Source organism: Podarcis tiliguerta (assembly GCF_965153285.1).
Source record: "Podarcis tiliguerta genome assembly, chromosome: 13".
Classification (NCBI taxonomy): Eukaryota; Metazoa; Chordata; class Lepidosauria; order Squamata; family Lacertidae; genus Podarcis; species Podarcis tiliguerta.
Window position 1 is genome coordinate 11,322,647 of NC_139546.1, and position 15,877 is coordinate 11,338,523.

At 45.2% G+C, this 15,877-nt stretch overlaps 1 protein-coding gene across 4 annotated transcripts in view; it reads left to right on the plus strand.

Moving 5' to 3' along the window:
• KCNH6 (potassium voltage-gated channel subfamily H member 6) overlaps window positions 1-15,877 on the plus strand; it is a 119,323-nt gene that overhangs the window by 90,863 nt on the left and 12,583 nt on the right. For all 4 annotated transcript variants that reach the window (XM_083407477.1, XM_083407480.1, XM_083407478.1 and 1 more), the window contains 4 exons: window positions 902-1,327; window positions 5,817-6,216; window positions 7,345-7,544; window positions 15,187-15,439. In XM_083407477.1, coding sequence (XP_083263603.1) covers window positions 902-1,327; window positions 5,817-6,216; window positions 7,345-7,544; window positions 15,187-15,439 — 1,279 coding nt within the window. The remainder of the gene's footprint in view (window positions 1-901; window positions 1,328-5,816; window positions 6,217-7,344; window positions 7,545-15,186; window positions 15,440-15,877) is intronic.

Here is a 15,877-nt window from a genome sequence, read left to right on the forward strand (position 1 = left end):
AGAATGTTAGCTGCTTTGAGACTCCTTCGGGTAGTGATAAAGCGGGATATCAAATCCAAACTCTTCTTCTCTTCTTCTAAATGTTAGAATGGAAAATAAGATTTTTTTTTATTTTAAAAAAATGGTGAAGAAGCAGTCCATTCTTATGGCCCTCACAGACATTCTTATGGCCCTTTTCTACACACAGACACATACCGTATTTTTCGCTCTATAAGACGCACCAGACCACAAGACGCACCTAGTTTTTGGAGGAGGAAAACAAGAACAAAAATATTCTGAATCTCAGAAGCCAGAACAGCAAGAGGGATCGCTACGCAGTGAAAGCAGCAATCCCTCTTGCTGTTCTGGCTTCTGGGATAGCTGCGCAGCCTGCATTCGCTCCATAAGACGCACACACATTTCCCCTTACTTTTTAGGAGGGAAAAAGTGAGTCTTATAGAGCAAAAAATACAGTACTTCGTTGCTGTTTCCCACTATTTGCTCTTGATCTACAAGTGTATGTCAGATTCCAAAGACTGGAACACACACACACACCCAGTGCAGGACACAGAAACTGTTGTTGTTGCTTAGTCGTTTAGTCGTGTCCGACTCTTCGTGACCCCATGGACCAGAGCACGCCAGGACAGAAACTGTACTACGGTGCAAATGTGCCTGTTTTATATGGATCCTCACAGCTGCCATCTATGGTTCACATCACTCACTGATGAGCATTCAACCGTGGAACAGTCTCCCTCAGGAGGTTGCGGACTCTCCTTCCTTGGAGGTTCTTAAGAAGAAGTTGGATGGCCACCTGTCCTAGATGGCTTAGCTGAGATTCCTGCATTGCAGGAGGTTGGAATCTATGACCCTCGGGGTCTCTCCTACAATTCTATGATTCTGTGATGTCTGTTTTTCCTGGCAGGTCCTGTCCCTGGGAGCCGATGTCCTCCCTGAGTACAAGCTGCAGGCACCCCGCATCCACCGATGGACCATCCTGCACTACAGCCCCTTCAAAGCCGTGTGGGACTGGCTGATCCTCCTGCTGGTCATCTACACGGCCGTTTTCACACCCTACTCTGCCGCCTTCCTGCTGAACGAAGAGCAGGAGGAGAATCTCTCGGACTGCGGCTACTCATGCGATCCACTCTACATCATTGACCTCATTGTAGACATCATGTTTATCGTTGACATCATCATCAACTTCCGCACCACTTATGTCAATATCAACGATGAGGTAGTAAGCCACCCAGCAAAGATCGCCATCCACTACTTCAAAGGCTGGTTTCTCATCGACATGGTGGCTGCCATCCCCTTCGACTTGCTCATCTTCCGCTCTGGATCAGATGAGGTAAGGCGGACAGCGGTTTTATTCGTCCACGCTATTTTGCCTTCACATTTTGGAGAAAAGTTGGGTGCACACACTGGAACTGTGAAGGAGTGTTGTTCTGAGAGAGATGTCCCCATACTTAGGGGGTGGGGACAGGGGTGGGACAGAGCTGGCTGTACACATATCCCCCGTGGATCTTTAGGGGGATCACAGAAATCTTGTGTGGAAAGGAGCTCTTGTTTGTCAAGAGTTCTCTAGGCTTCAGCGTGAAGGGCACCTAACACACTTACAGTGGTACCTCAGGTTACATACGCTTCAGGTTACATACGCTTCAGGTTACACACTCCGCTAACCCAGAAATAGTGCTTCAGGTTAAGAACTTTGCTTAGGATGAGAACAGAAATCGTGCTCCGGTGGCGCAGCGGCAGCAGGAGGCCCCATTAGCTAAAGTGGTACCTCAGGTTAAGAACAGTTTCAGGTTAAGAATGGACCTCCGGAACGAATTAAGTAGTTAACCGAGGTACCACTGTTCTTTACTTTTTAAAATAAATTTTATTAGATTTTGTAAAAAATATTATTTACAAAGATTATTATCAAATATCTTTTTTGTCCAGACTAAAACAATAATGTAGATAAAACATAGATCCAGAGGAAAAGAAAGAAAAAAAGGTGGGGAGAAAGAGAAAGAGATAGAAATAGAGATAGAGATAGAAGAAGGATTTAAAGAGAGAAAGAAAGAAACTAAAGATTCTTTGTCTATCAGCTGTATATAAACATTATTCAACACATCCACTCCAATATAACACCCAGCAAGACTACTTTCTATAAACCAACATTATCTTCAGCCTTCAAACCCAAATACCATTATTTATTTTTCTTTTTCACGCAAAAAGTCTGTGAGAGGTTTCCAATCTTTAGTAAATGTTGACAATGACTTTTCTTTGATTAAACATGCCATTCTTGCCATCTCAGCTAAGCCTAATAATTTCAGTAACCATTCCTCCATGGTTGGTAACGATGAGTCTTTCTATCTTTGGGCATATAAAACTCTCACCACCGTAATCACATATTGTAAAGGTAAAGGTACAGGGACCCCTGACCGTTAGGTCCAGTCGTGGCCGACTCTAGGGTTGCGGCGCTTATCTCGCTTTATTGGCCGAGGGAGCCAGCCTACAGCTTCCGGGTCATGTGGCCAGCATGACTAAGCCGCTTCTGGCAAACCAGAGCAGCCATTTACCTTCCTGCCGGAGTGGTACCTATTTATCTACTTGCACTTTGACGTGCTTTCGAACTGCTAGGTTGGCAGAAGCAGGGACCGAGCAACGGGAACTCACCCCGTCGCGGGGATTCGAACCGCTGACCTTCTGATCGGCAAGCCTAGTGTCCTTAAATACATACTATACAGCAATCCAAATTCCCAGATCCATTGGCTGGAGGGGAATAGGATGTGGCAGGAGTGCCTCTCTTCCAATGGAGAAGAGCTTCACAAGTGAGGAGACACATGGAGGTTCCTGATATCCTCATACAAATAACATTGTGCAGCCTCCACATATTGTGTCTTTATCAGCAAGAGCTGGCATTAGACGCTGGAACAAGGCACTCTGGGGATGGGGCAGAGACAGGACCAAACTGCCTTCATTCATCTGAGAGGCCACAGGTTGGTCTCATCACCAGCAATTCCAACTTGGAGATGGTAGAGTTAATCCCTCATCCCCCAGTGGTTTCAAGGGGGAAATTTTACAAAGCAGAGATCCATTGGGACAAAAAAATGACAGGTCCCCATTTCCTGCCCTGGCCAGCATGGGAAAATAGGGCTTTGGAATTGATGGTCAATGCACAACTTCACTTGCCGCTGCCACCATGCTGAGGAATGCTCTGCTGCCAACTAGCTATATTTATATAAGGCCATCCAATGACATTTTTTTTCTCTAAGGGGCTCAAAAACATAAAATGACATGATAAAATTAAAGCGCAGGTCCAATAGCTGAATATCAACACCATAACTTGCAGCCTAAATGTTTGCAATAGAGAGGAGAGCAAAACCAGATGAGAAAATAATTACAAAATGGCAAAAACAGGTACAGTGGTACCTCAGGTTACATACGCTTCAGGTTACAGACTCCGCTAACCCCAAAATAGTACCTTGGGTTAAGAACTTTGCTTCAGGATGAGAACAAAAATCGTGCTTCGGTGGTGCGGCGGCAGCAGGAGGCCCCATTGGCTAAAGTGGTGCTTCAGGTTAAGAACAGTTTCAGGTTAAGAACGGACGAATTAAGTACTTAACCCGAGGTACCACTGTATGTCGGTTTTTAAAGGCCTGAGATAATGACAGAAGTTTTCCCCTGGTGCCAGAATGGCCAGAGAGGCATTCCACAAGTGGGGAGGGGGGGACCTTCTTTCTCTATTGAGAAAGAAGGCGCTTATCCTGTTAGCCACCTACTTCACTTCACTTTGGTGGGGGGAATCCGACACAAGGTTTGGGAGCAAGGTTTGGGCAGCCCTATATGCAGGAGAATGCAAATTTCCAGGTATCCTGTTCCCAAAGTTACATGCCAGTTACAGTGGTGCCCCGCAAGACGAATGCCTCGCAAGACGGAAAACCCGCTAGACGAAAGGGTTTTCCGTTTTGGAGGTGCTTCACAGGACGAATTTGCTATGGGCTTGCTTCGCAAGACGAAAATGTCTTGCGATTCCTGGGGTTTTTTTTTCGCTCCCCACCCCCTTTTTCTAAGGCACTAAGCTGCTAATAGCCTTTTAGCAGCTAATCCGCTAATCCCTTAAGCCTTTAATAGCCGCTAATAGCGCTAATCCGCTAATGGGCTTGCTTCGCAAGACGAAAAAACCGCTAGACGAAGAGACTCACGGAACGGATTCTTTTCGTCTTGCAAGGCACCACTGTATATCAGTAGAACAAAGCGGCTTCCAATCATCCACACTGCTCTGCTTACCTGGAGGACGAGGGGGAGGGGCTAAAATGAGGGGAGGTCAGCATGGTGTGGGCACAGCAGCAGGAGTACTGGGTTGGCTCCACCCCTGCTTTGCCCTTCCCCATCTCCCTCCAGCTAAACACGGCAGTGTGTCCGGCAGGAGGTCAGGAGTGCGGTCCTATGGTCTATGGATAGGAGTAGCAAAGCCTTTGGGGACCTCTGGAACCTGTAAATGGTTTCAGGCAGAAAGACCAGAATTCAGTGAAAATCTGGCACCATTTTTAAAAAATGTAAGTTTATCCATGGTTGTTGTGTGTGGTTTTTCCCCTGTTGGAAAGAGCCCTAAAACTCCCAAAAGTGTAGATTTGGGGTTCAAGGAGTATCATAATAAAGTCTGCACACAGGTGCATTAAGAAATGGAGGGGAAATAAATGAAGTGGAGCTTATAATACACTTCACTTTAGGAGAAAGAAAACACCACAGTGACTGTAGAGTAATGGTTTCTGGGGGGTTTTCAATTTTTTTAAATTAATTTTCCACATTTATAACAAGTATAACATATGAAAAACATAAAACAAAACATCTTACAATACTAAAAGAAAAAGAAAAAAGAATATAAACAGTACTTCCAAAATCCAAGTTGACTTTCATTGTAGTCTGACTTCGCAATTCCCCCCAACTGAATTTCATTGTACCTCCTTTGTAACAGTTCCCCAAAATCCTCTTTCTAATATAATTAACTCCTGTAACTAACTACCTTCATCTCTTTTCTTTTTTAACTTAAATCCATATTACTATACAACGTTCTTGTTTCAGTCCTAGGCCTATCAGATACTTTCAAGTATCTTCTAATTATCTTATATTACAATATTTAACTAAATAGTCTTTAAATTTCTTCCAATCTTCTTGGTACTCCTTTCTGATTGCGGATTCTTCCAGTCAGGTCAGCCAGCTCCAAAAACTCCAACATCTTCACCTGCCATTCTTCTAAAGTAATGGTTTCTGTTTTGGTGTAGTCATGGTGCTTCTTGCATTACAGTTTTCAGATTCAACACCTTCCTGTCACTCTCACACTTTTTTAATTGCAAATAGTGTTTGTCAGGGAACTGCCATCGGAGCCAGAGGGAGAGGGAGGGCTCCAGAGGGATTCCGGAGAGCGTCCCGGGAGGGAGAGAAGCAGCACATCTTCTGGGGAAGGAAATCAGCGTAGCACCAGTGGAGGAGGGGGGCAGATGGGGGAAGCGGAGAGGTGGCTCCAGGACTCCTCGCCGGGGACCAGCGGGGAGAGCACGGGTCCTCCGATGCCCACACCCTCCCTGCGCAGAAGGCTTCCACTCAGGGAAAGTAGGCGGCGACTAGGCGTCAAAGAACTTTTATGCTGGAAGAAGTTCAAGAAACGCCCACTGACGGATTCTGCCAGCGATTGAGACAGCCACGGGTGAGTGGCTGTCCAGACAGAAAGGGTTCAATCAGGCAACCCACCCAGGTGTGGCGCCGATTTACGCACGAGCAACCCCTAGAACCATTACAGTGTTCAAATGTCTTGTTACCCTTCTTTCTTTCTTTCTTCATCCCTTCTCCAGACAACCACCTTGATAGGGTTGCTGAAGACAGCGCGACTCTTGCGCCTGGTGAGAGTTGCCCGCAAGCTGGACCGCTATTCCGAGTACGGGGCCGCTGTGCTCTTCCTGCTCATGTGCACTTTTGCCCTCATCGCCCACTGGCTAGCCTGCATCTGGTACGCCATTGGCAACGTGGAGCGGCCCTACATGGAGCATAAGATTGGGTGGCTGGACAACCTTGGCGACCAGATCGGCAAGCGCTACAACGACAGCGACCTCTCTTCTGGCCCCTCCATCAAGGACAAATACGTGACAGCCCTATACTTCACCTTCAGTAGCCTCACCAGCGTGGGCTTTGGCAATGTCTCCCCCAACACCAACTCCGAGAAGATCTTCTCCATCTGTGTCATGCTGATTGGGTGTAAGTGCTTCTGAGCCCTTCCCTTGACCCAGGGGTGACGGAGGATTTTCCTGCCTGGGTCACATTCCTTTCTGAATATAAATTTTACCTGCTCCCAGTAGACTTTCCATCTGGGAAATCAAGAGTCACTGTAAGAAGTTAAGGACTTATCCCAGCCAGGCAAAAAAGATTTCTGAATTAGCATATGCATATATCTACACATGGGACACGGGTGGCGCTGTGGGTTAAACCACAGAGCCTAGGACTTGCCGATCAGAAGGTCGCGGTTCGAATCCCCGTGACGGGGTGAGCTCCCGCTGCTCGGTCCCTGCTCCTGCCAACCTAGCAGTTCGGAAGCACGTCAAAGTGCAAGTAGATAAATAGGTACCGCTCCGGCGGGAAGGTAAATGCCGTTTCTGTGCGCTGCTCTGATTCGCCAGAAGCAGCTTAGTCATGCTGGCCACATGACCCGGAAGCTGTACGCCGGCTCCGTCGGCCAATAAAGCAAGTTGAGCGCCGCAACCCCAGAGTCGGTCACAATTGGACCTAATGGTCAGGGGTCCCTTTACCTTTACCTTTATATCTACACATAGCAATTGTTATGCAAATATGTGCCCTTTCCCCCCTCCCCTTTCCCTTTTGGTGATGAACAAGGGACCAAGAACTCTCTCCAAACATCTGTGATTAAACTTTGGTGCAGAAGTAGCCAGTACTCTCCAGATGTTATAGGGCTACAGGGTCCATCATCCCTGACCATTGGTTATGCTGGATGGGGCTTCGACAACATCTGGAGGGGAACAGGTTTTGCAGCTCTGCCTTACGTTAATAGTAGACATTTTCGAATTGAGATGGTGGAAGTTGGTTACCCTTGGTTTAGGCTTCCAGATCAGGCAGCATGGCTCCCAAACAAACATGAACACTGAGTACTTCAATCTTTAAAAAAATGATCCACCATCTCTCTTAGTGTTCACAAGTGATCTCCTGATGAATCTGTGAGCGCTCAGGGCAGTGTCATCAGTAAAATATTGTAGGCAATACATGCCTATAATGCATGTTGAGGTGGGGCTCAAACACTTCACACTCGGGTACCACCATCCCAAAGAATGGTCCCTTCGCCCCTTAACGCTTACCCATGTCCTCTTGTTTCAGCTCTCATGTACGCCAGCATTTTTGGCAATGTCTCTGCCATCATACAGCGCCTGTACTCGGGCACGGCTCGCTACCATACCCAGATGCTGAGGGTGAAGGAATTCATCCGCTTCCACCAAATCCCGAACCCGCTGCGCCAGCGGCTTGAGGAGTATTTCCAGCATGCTTGGTCCTACACCAATGGAATCGACATGAATGCGGTGAGTCAGAGATGATGTAGGTTGTGTAGCAACCTTGGAGATGAGAGATTGTTAGCTATGTAACTGGACAGCTCAATAGACAGCCTAAGCTAGGTAGATAGGTTTCTGCAAATTTCAGAATACACCTGGATTTTACCCGGGTTCCTTCCTTCACAAGATTGGCCGGAACTCCTTGGCTGTCCAGTCTGCCTCCCAAAGATCTCATAAAGTACCATATTTTTCGCTCCATAAGACACACTTTTTTCTTCCTAAAAAGTAAGGGGAAATGTCTATGCGTCTTATGGAGCAAATGCATGGTCCCTGGAGCCGAATTGCCCATGGGCGAAAAGCAGATCATGCAATGTCGCAAAAACGTGGTTACAAAGCACGGGTCCACATGGATTCTCAGGATTTTTGCATTGGGCTACCCCAAACTCACAGTCAAATCACATGTCTGTGGCCACAGCATGAACCACAAAAATCATACATCCACTGTTTCGTTCCGAATATTTCTTTTCCTCTAAAAACTAGTTGCGGTCTTATGGTCAGGTGCGTCTTATGGAGCGAAAAATACGGTATATTCTGATAAAGTGTAATACTTGACAGCCAGGGCAGAAAATCCTCACAAGTCTGACAGCAAAAAAATAAAGCAATATTTATTTATCAGTCAAAAACAGAAGACTGTGTGTGGTGGGGTGTCCTCTGTGGTTTGGTGTTGAGAAGAGGAATTCTTTACATTTCCACCCTGCTTTTTCACTTCAGAGAAAGCACCCCAAGGCAGCTAAGGGGCAAATGCTTGGTCTCAGAGATTGCCACTTGAAGGACTGTGTTGTAAATTGTACATTTATGCATGCAAATCAGATACGTTTGTTGACCCTTAAAAGATGAAGAAGTCTGGCGATAGCATCCAAAGTACAATCCTACGTGTGTCTACTAAAAAGTAAGCCACGCTGTGTTTGCTTATTTGCTTTAAGCATTTTTATGCTGCTCTTCAATCAAAAAAAGACCCCCCCCCCCCAGGGCAGCTTACAGACCAATGAACAAAAAAGAAAGAAAATGAAAGAAAGACAGTCCCTACAATAGGGACAGGCCTACAATAAAAAGGCATGGGGCAAAATTTAAAAAGAGAGGAGGAAAGAAGAGGAAAAATGCAAACTCCATAAAAACTAGTTCTTAAAGCTCCAAAGTTGTTACAATGGCCAGCTGGGATGAAAACTGACCCAATGGCCTACTCAGTTAGAATTCTTTCCAGCTTTTGTAGGGCAGAAGATTTAAAATACTAAATATGATATATTATACATGATTTAATACAAAAGTTTATAAAAAGTGCATACGGCAAGCACCACCTTAGAAAGCGTTCACCCTTCCCTTCTACAGGTATGCGTCTTACAACATAAATCTTGTGTGCAAAATTGGCAGATCAGTTAATCAACCAAAACTCATGTACTCAATCCGTTAAAAATCATTTCATCGAACTGCAGCTCTCCCATTTTTTAATCAATAAAATAAAATTAAGTTACAAAGGAAAGGCTTATTAAACTGTTTTTCTATCGGATGTAAATTGGAAGTTTGGAAACAATGGAATCTGCACGTGTCCTAAAACCTTTAAATGGTTGCGTTTGTACTCATTGTAGGGACAAGCCTATGATGTGTTTTGTATGGATCGAGGCTGAATTCAGAGGCCGTTTGCCTACAAAACTGCCTTGATACCTGGTCGGCCTCTATTGCGCAAGCATCGTGTTTGGCAGCAGCGTAGTAAAGTCTGAAATGGTGTGTGAAGTAAGATGCAAGATGGTTTCAGTATGTGTGGAACTCAGCCCAGATCATAGCTGTCAACCATCCCTTATTTGGCGGGAAACTCCCTTATCCCTTATCCGTGTCCCGCTGCTGTCCCTTATTGATGATGTCCCTTAAATTTCCCGGGTTTCATGCTCTCCCGGCTCGGGAGGGAAGCAGCGGCTCGGGGTCCTCCACCGTGAGAGAGAGAGCGCACACGAGCTGTCGCGTCTCCGTCTCTCCCTTTTCCCCCTCAGGGGTGCGTCGTGAAGAGACGGGTGGTGGTGGGCGGGCAGGCAGCCCCTCTCTTGCGAGACTTCCGCCACGCTGCCAGGGGAAGCTGGAGGAGGAGGCGGCTGAGGAGGCGGCCTGAGGGAGGAGGAAGAGGAGGGGATGGAGAGGGACGCAGAAGGGCAGCGCTTCAGCGGCCATGGCAGCGCTGCAAATGCTTCATGCCGGGCTCGCGGGCGGCATGGGCGAGAGTCTCTCTCCCTCCCTCCCTCTCTCTCAGGCGGGGAAGAGCCAATGGAACTCCTCGCACCAGGATGGCAGCAGCCCCGACGTGCTGCTTAGCATCCCCTCCAACCAGTGCAGCATCTTAACGTAGTTATTTCCCCTTCTGCATCCCTTTCATAACTCTATTTTTATAAATCATTTGTCCATCCATAGTTCACATTTCTACTACAAGTTTTCTGTCAATCCTACCAATGTATGTAACTCTTGACAATAGCTTTTCAAATAAATTATAAACTTTCCCCATTCTTTATTAAAGAGGTCCTCTTCCTGGTTTCTAATTCTGCCTGTAAGTTTTGCCATCTCGACGTCGTTCATCAGTTTTGTCTGCCACTCTTCTTTGGTCGGAGTTGTAGACCCTTAGGATCATCTAGTCCAACCCCCTGCAAAACACAGTCAGTCACAGCCAAAGCAGCATGGCTCCATCAGTGGTGGATTTCTGTATAAGCCAAGCAAAATCCCTTATTTTGGCTGCTGGTCCCTTATTTTCGAGGCTGCTGGTCCCTTATTTTCAAATCTGTAAGTTGACAGCTATGGCCCAGATCTATTCAGTCTATATGCTAACTACGCACACATTGATTGTGTGAATTGGCTTGAAACGTAACAAGATGGATATTGGCAACAAACAAAATAAATAGTGCTGGAAGCAAACCGGAGCTGAGGACTAAGTAGGCATCTTCATCCTCCCATTGTGGCTGCAAATCCTAGCCAGAGATACATAATTTGAGGGGACCTTAAGGTGATGCTAAGAGTCCCCCGGTCAAGCAGACATGCCTTGTTGAGCCACTTCGCAAGGAATGACATTGAGGTGGAAACCTAAAGGCTATAATTCTAAGCTGGGTCTGTTTTTTCCTGGGTGTGAGGAAGAGGCTCCAAAGCCCTATTGATCCAGCTTTTCCTCCACATGGCTGGTTGCTAAGCAAAAACGGAATAGGATGGTGCCTAAATAAACTTCAATCCATTTTAATTAGTCTGTTGGGAAAGGGAGTGAAGGGGATCAATAGCAAAGCGCAAAGTAGCGTTTGAAGAGGAAGCCCTCACTATACATCCCTTGAAGGAAGGCAGAGCAGTTCTCACTTGGTGGTGGTGGTGACTTTCCACATTACAACCTAAGGCAGCCTTCCCCAACTTGGTGCCCCCACTTCAAATGTTTAGGGCTACAAATCCCAGCAGCTCCAGATACCACAATCTTGCTAGTTGGGGTGGCTGTCTAGAACTGTAGTCCAGAACATCTGGAGGGAACAAGGAGTGCATTCATCGCCAATATGGAGCAAAGGAGATCTCCTGTAATAATGCCAACTGCATTAAAAAAAAAATAAAAATAGCAATTTCAACATAACAAATTATCAAACCATATAACCGCATACATTATCTCCCTCCCTCCTCCTCCCACCAGAGACTTCCCTCAGCTACTCTTTGATTATTATTCTCTGCATGTTATAAAATTGTACATATCCTTACATTATCTATCTAACATAGATAATAAATTTGTGTGTGTTTATTCAAAAACTGCCAAGGAATCCAGTTCATTTTGTTGTCTTTTTAGGTAATTTGTAAAAAGCTCCCATTCTTCCTTAAAGTCACAGTTGTCCTTGTTCTGCAATTTATACAGTGGTGCCCCGCAAGACGAATGCCTCGCAAGACGGAAAACCCGCTAGACGAAAGGGTTTTCCGTTTTGGAGGTGCTTCGCAGGACGAATTTGCTATGGGCTTGCTTTGCAAGACGAAAATGTCTTGCGATTCCTGGGGGGGGGGGGGTTTCGCTCCCCACCCCCTTTTTCTAAGGCACTAAGCTGCTAATAGCCTTTTAGCAGCTAATCCGCTAATCCCTTAAGCCTTTAATAGCCGCTAATAGCCTCTAAACCGCTAATCGCGCTAATCCGCTAATCCGCTAATGGGCTTGCTTCGCAAGACGAAAAAACCGCTAGACGAAGAGACTCACGGAACGGATTCTTTTCGTCTTGCGAGGCACCGCTGTATGTCAATTTAGACAACTCTGCATAGCTCATCAATTTTTCTTGCTGCTCTTCTTTCGTTGGGATTTCCTCATTCTTGTGCTATCAAGACTCTTGCCTCTGTTGTAGCATACATAAATAAGTTCTTTGTTTTACTTGGCAGGTCTTGTCCTACAATCCCTAACAAAAATGCTTCTGGGTTTTTTACAAATGTCATTTTAAACATTTTTTTTTTGCAATTCATTATATATCATTTCCCTTTTTTTTTTTACTTCTCTACATTCCCACCACATTCCCATAAAGCTGTGGGATAAACCTTGAGTTATGACTTCCAAATGTATGATTTAAGTGGGGGAAAGCAGCGATGTTTAAATTTGCCAGAATAACTCTGCACTTTATTTTGCAGCATTTTTGGAATGAACTAATCTGGATTGTTTTGTGTGTGTTTGTTGCAGTTGTTTTCGGGGGGGGGGGTGTACACACCTAGAAGGCACCAGGTTGGGAAGGACTGCTTTAAAGCAAACTCTTGGAAAACTGACTAAACTGAAAACCTTAATTCCAGTTTGCTACTCAATTATGCCCCTCTCCCTGCAATCCACGGATTGTCAAGATGAACCATATGCATCCATCTTTGTCAATATTGCTCAGAGATCTCTATCAGAATTAAATAAGTTGTAAAACTGTAGCTGCCGGGCCCTTTCCATATACTGCAGAAACTGGTTTGCTGAAATAGCGAGTGACAGCACAGATTTGGAAGGTGTGTGGAATTTGTTGGCGACAATTAAAATTGAAACCACAAAAAGAATTTCATGCAGTGCGTTCTTGGTCTGAGGGAACTCATTGCAACAAGACATAGCAATGAGCAAGAAATATAACTTGGCACAGAAGAGGACAAGACAAAAATAATTATTAGCAGAAAACTAAGGCAGACAGCCCTTTCCCCTTTGTTTCTGTGATCCTTAATAAAAAATAAAAACCACTCCGGAATGGCTACCTATTGATATAGACTCCATTCCTCAATTACGTTTTCCTGCCCTTAAGTTCCAGGCTCAAGGACGTTTTGAAGGCAGCCCTGTATCGGGAAGTTTTTAATGTCTGATGTTTTATTATGTTTTTATATTCTGATGGAAGCTGCCCAGAGTGTCTGAGGAAACCCAGCCAGATGGGCGGGTATAAATAATAACATCATCATCATCATTATTATTATTATTATTATTATTATTATTATTACTACTACTACTACTTTTAGTTTTCCAGCCTTTAGGCAAGACATGTGCCATTTCTAACATCCACAATGGATAGTTGAACCTTGGCAGTCAGTGCTAGTTAGAATCATATATCTGTAGAGTTGGAAAAGACCATGCAATGCTGGTATCCTTTGCCCGATGTGGGACTCAAACCGACAACCCTGATACAGTGGTGCCTCGCAAGACGAAAAGAATCCGTTCTGCGGGTCTTTTTGTCTTGCGGTTTTTTCGTCTTGCGAAGCAAGCCCATTGACGGAGTAGCGCTATTAGCGCTATTGGCTAAAAAAGGGCTAAAAACGGCTTTTTAAGGGGGGGGATTAGCGGTTTTGCTGCTAAAATGCTTTTAACAGCTTAGCGATTCAAAATAAGGGGTTTTGGAGCAAAAAAAAAAAACCCGAAAATTTTCGTCATTTTTCGTCTTGCGAAGCAAGCCCATAGGGAAATTCGTCTTGCGAAGCGCCTCTGCAGACGGAAAACCCTTTCGTCTTGCGGGTTTTCTGTCTTGCGAGGCATTCATCTTGCGGGGCACCACTGTATTAAGAGTCTGATGCTCTACCTGCTGAACAAGTCCTATAATCCCCAATGGACAGAAAGATATGCAACAGACAGGGGAAATATGCATGCCCATATATAATACACAACAACCAATAAAAAACAGCCCGCTTTTAAAAGCCCATAAAAATTGATGTTCCCGTATAATATGTACCTATCCTTTCAAGCAAGATCCGTACAAATACTCCAGGGCAGCTGTTATGAGAATTATAAGGTCTAAGATATAAAATAAATGTTAATAAATGTACCAGGCAAACACATACATAAATATATAAACCACATGTCTGAAACAGTACAGGAACAGTCCTAAAGCCATTTTGACTCTTTCAGTGACCTCAAACATTCCTCTGCAGTTTGGATGGAAATGGGAAAAGCCTCTCCATTGTCTCTGTGCTCACAAATCCTGCCTTAAGGGCACATTTGGGTATGAATACGGTGAGCCTGTGACCTGGACTCAGGAATTAAATATTTATCATCACAATAGAAGGGCCAGGCTGACCAGGTAAACCCATTAACAGGTTTGCTGCCAGACAGGATTCTGCTGTAGACTGCCCCTTCTATTATGTATGTATGATGTATTGGGGGTGGTCTTGAGCTACAGGGTGGCAATTTCAAGTCTATATAAGGGCTTGCATACTGTTGTTCTGGGTTCCTCCTCTCTCTTGCAAGGGGGGATGAGCACCCTGTTACAACAGTTTAATAAAGACCATGCTTACTAGCTGTTTTGCTTCTCAATATTCTCTGGTTGGCCTCTGTTATTTTCTCCTACCAATAATCTACATAAGGACTCTATATGGGCTCTTCACTACCCCATAAGGGAAAAGGAGCAGTTTTTTCTTATAACAGCAGCTAAGTCAAATTCCTTCATAATGGCTATCAGGTAACCCACCTTTGCTTCATTTATTTCTTCTCTGAAGAAACATTTTGATCAAAAGCTGGAAATCTAGGGGTGTAGGAAGAGAATATAAAAAGACAGATGATTGGCAAGCAAACAACATTTGGCCTGTGCCTCAGCAGAACAGTATGGGAATGTCTCTGTGAGCTCATGAAAAGCCTTTGCCTTAGTTCATTAAAGGTAAAGGGACCCCTGACCATTAGGTCCAGTCATGGCCGACTCTGGGGTTGTGGCCCTCATCTCGCTCTATAGGCTGAGGGAGCCGGCGTACAGCTTCCGGGTCATGTGGCCAGCATGACTAAGCCGCTTCTGGCGAACTAGAGCAGCGCACGGAAACACCGTTTACCTTCTCGCCGGAGCGGTACCTATTTATCTACTTGCACTTTGACGTGCTTTCGAACAGCTAGGTTGGCAGGAGCAGGGACCGAGCAACGGGAGCTCACCCCGTTGTGGGGATTCGAACCGCTGACCTTCTGATCAGCAAGTCCTAGGCTCTGTGGTTTAACCCACAGCGCCACTCGCATATCTTCTGCCTTAGTTCATTACAGATCAGCATTTCAAAAACAGGCTTCCACCTTAATTTTATCCGTTTATATACTGCAAGTTGAATCAATTCCTGCACAGGGCATGGTTGTGGGATAAGATGGAGCAGTGAGAAGAGAGAGACAGCATCCCCTTTCATAGATCCCACCCACTCACATAGGCCTGCTTTCATTCCCACTCAGGTGCTGAAAGGCTTCCCCGACTGCCTGCAAGCTGATATCTGCCTCCATCTCAACCGCACCCTGCTCCAAAACTGCAAGGCCTTCCGAGGAGCCAGCAAAGGCTGCCTGCGGGCCTTGGCCATGAAGTTCAAGACAACCCATGCGCCACCTGGGGATACACTGGTACATTATGGAGATGTCCTCACCACTCTCTATTTCATCTCGCGAGGCTCCATCGAGATCCTCAAGGAGGACATTGTGGTGGCCATCCTAGGTAAAAGAATTCTCTCTGGGAAGGGTGGGCTGGAAGGCCTGTTCATTTGTAGGCAGCAGCAGTTGCCCTCGGGCAGCCGCGGCAAATTGTGTACAATCATAGAACGGTAGAATTGTTTTGTAAATAGTCTTTATTGCATAGAATCATAGAACTGTAGAATTGTTTTGTAAATAGTCTTTATTATACATCAATTTACATAAAACTTAAACAATACACTTCAATATACCATACATACAATACATACAGTACCTACATACATACCCAACGTAGACACACCATAAAAATTAGACTTTTTCCCATTGTGCTGTATTACAGTTTGTTAATCTGTACACATTTCATTTTTGTTATTCTACTCCCCCCCCCTTTTTTTTTTATGCAGACAAAATTTGCTATACGCTTTCTTTGTTTTCAAGGTTCTATATCTGTCAGGAGATTTAC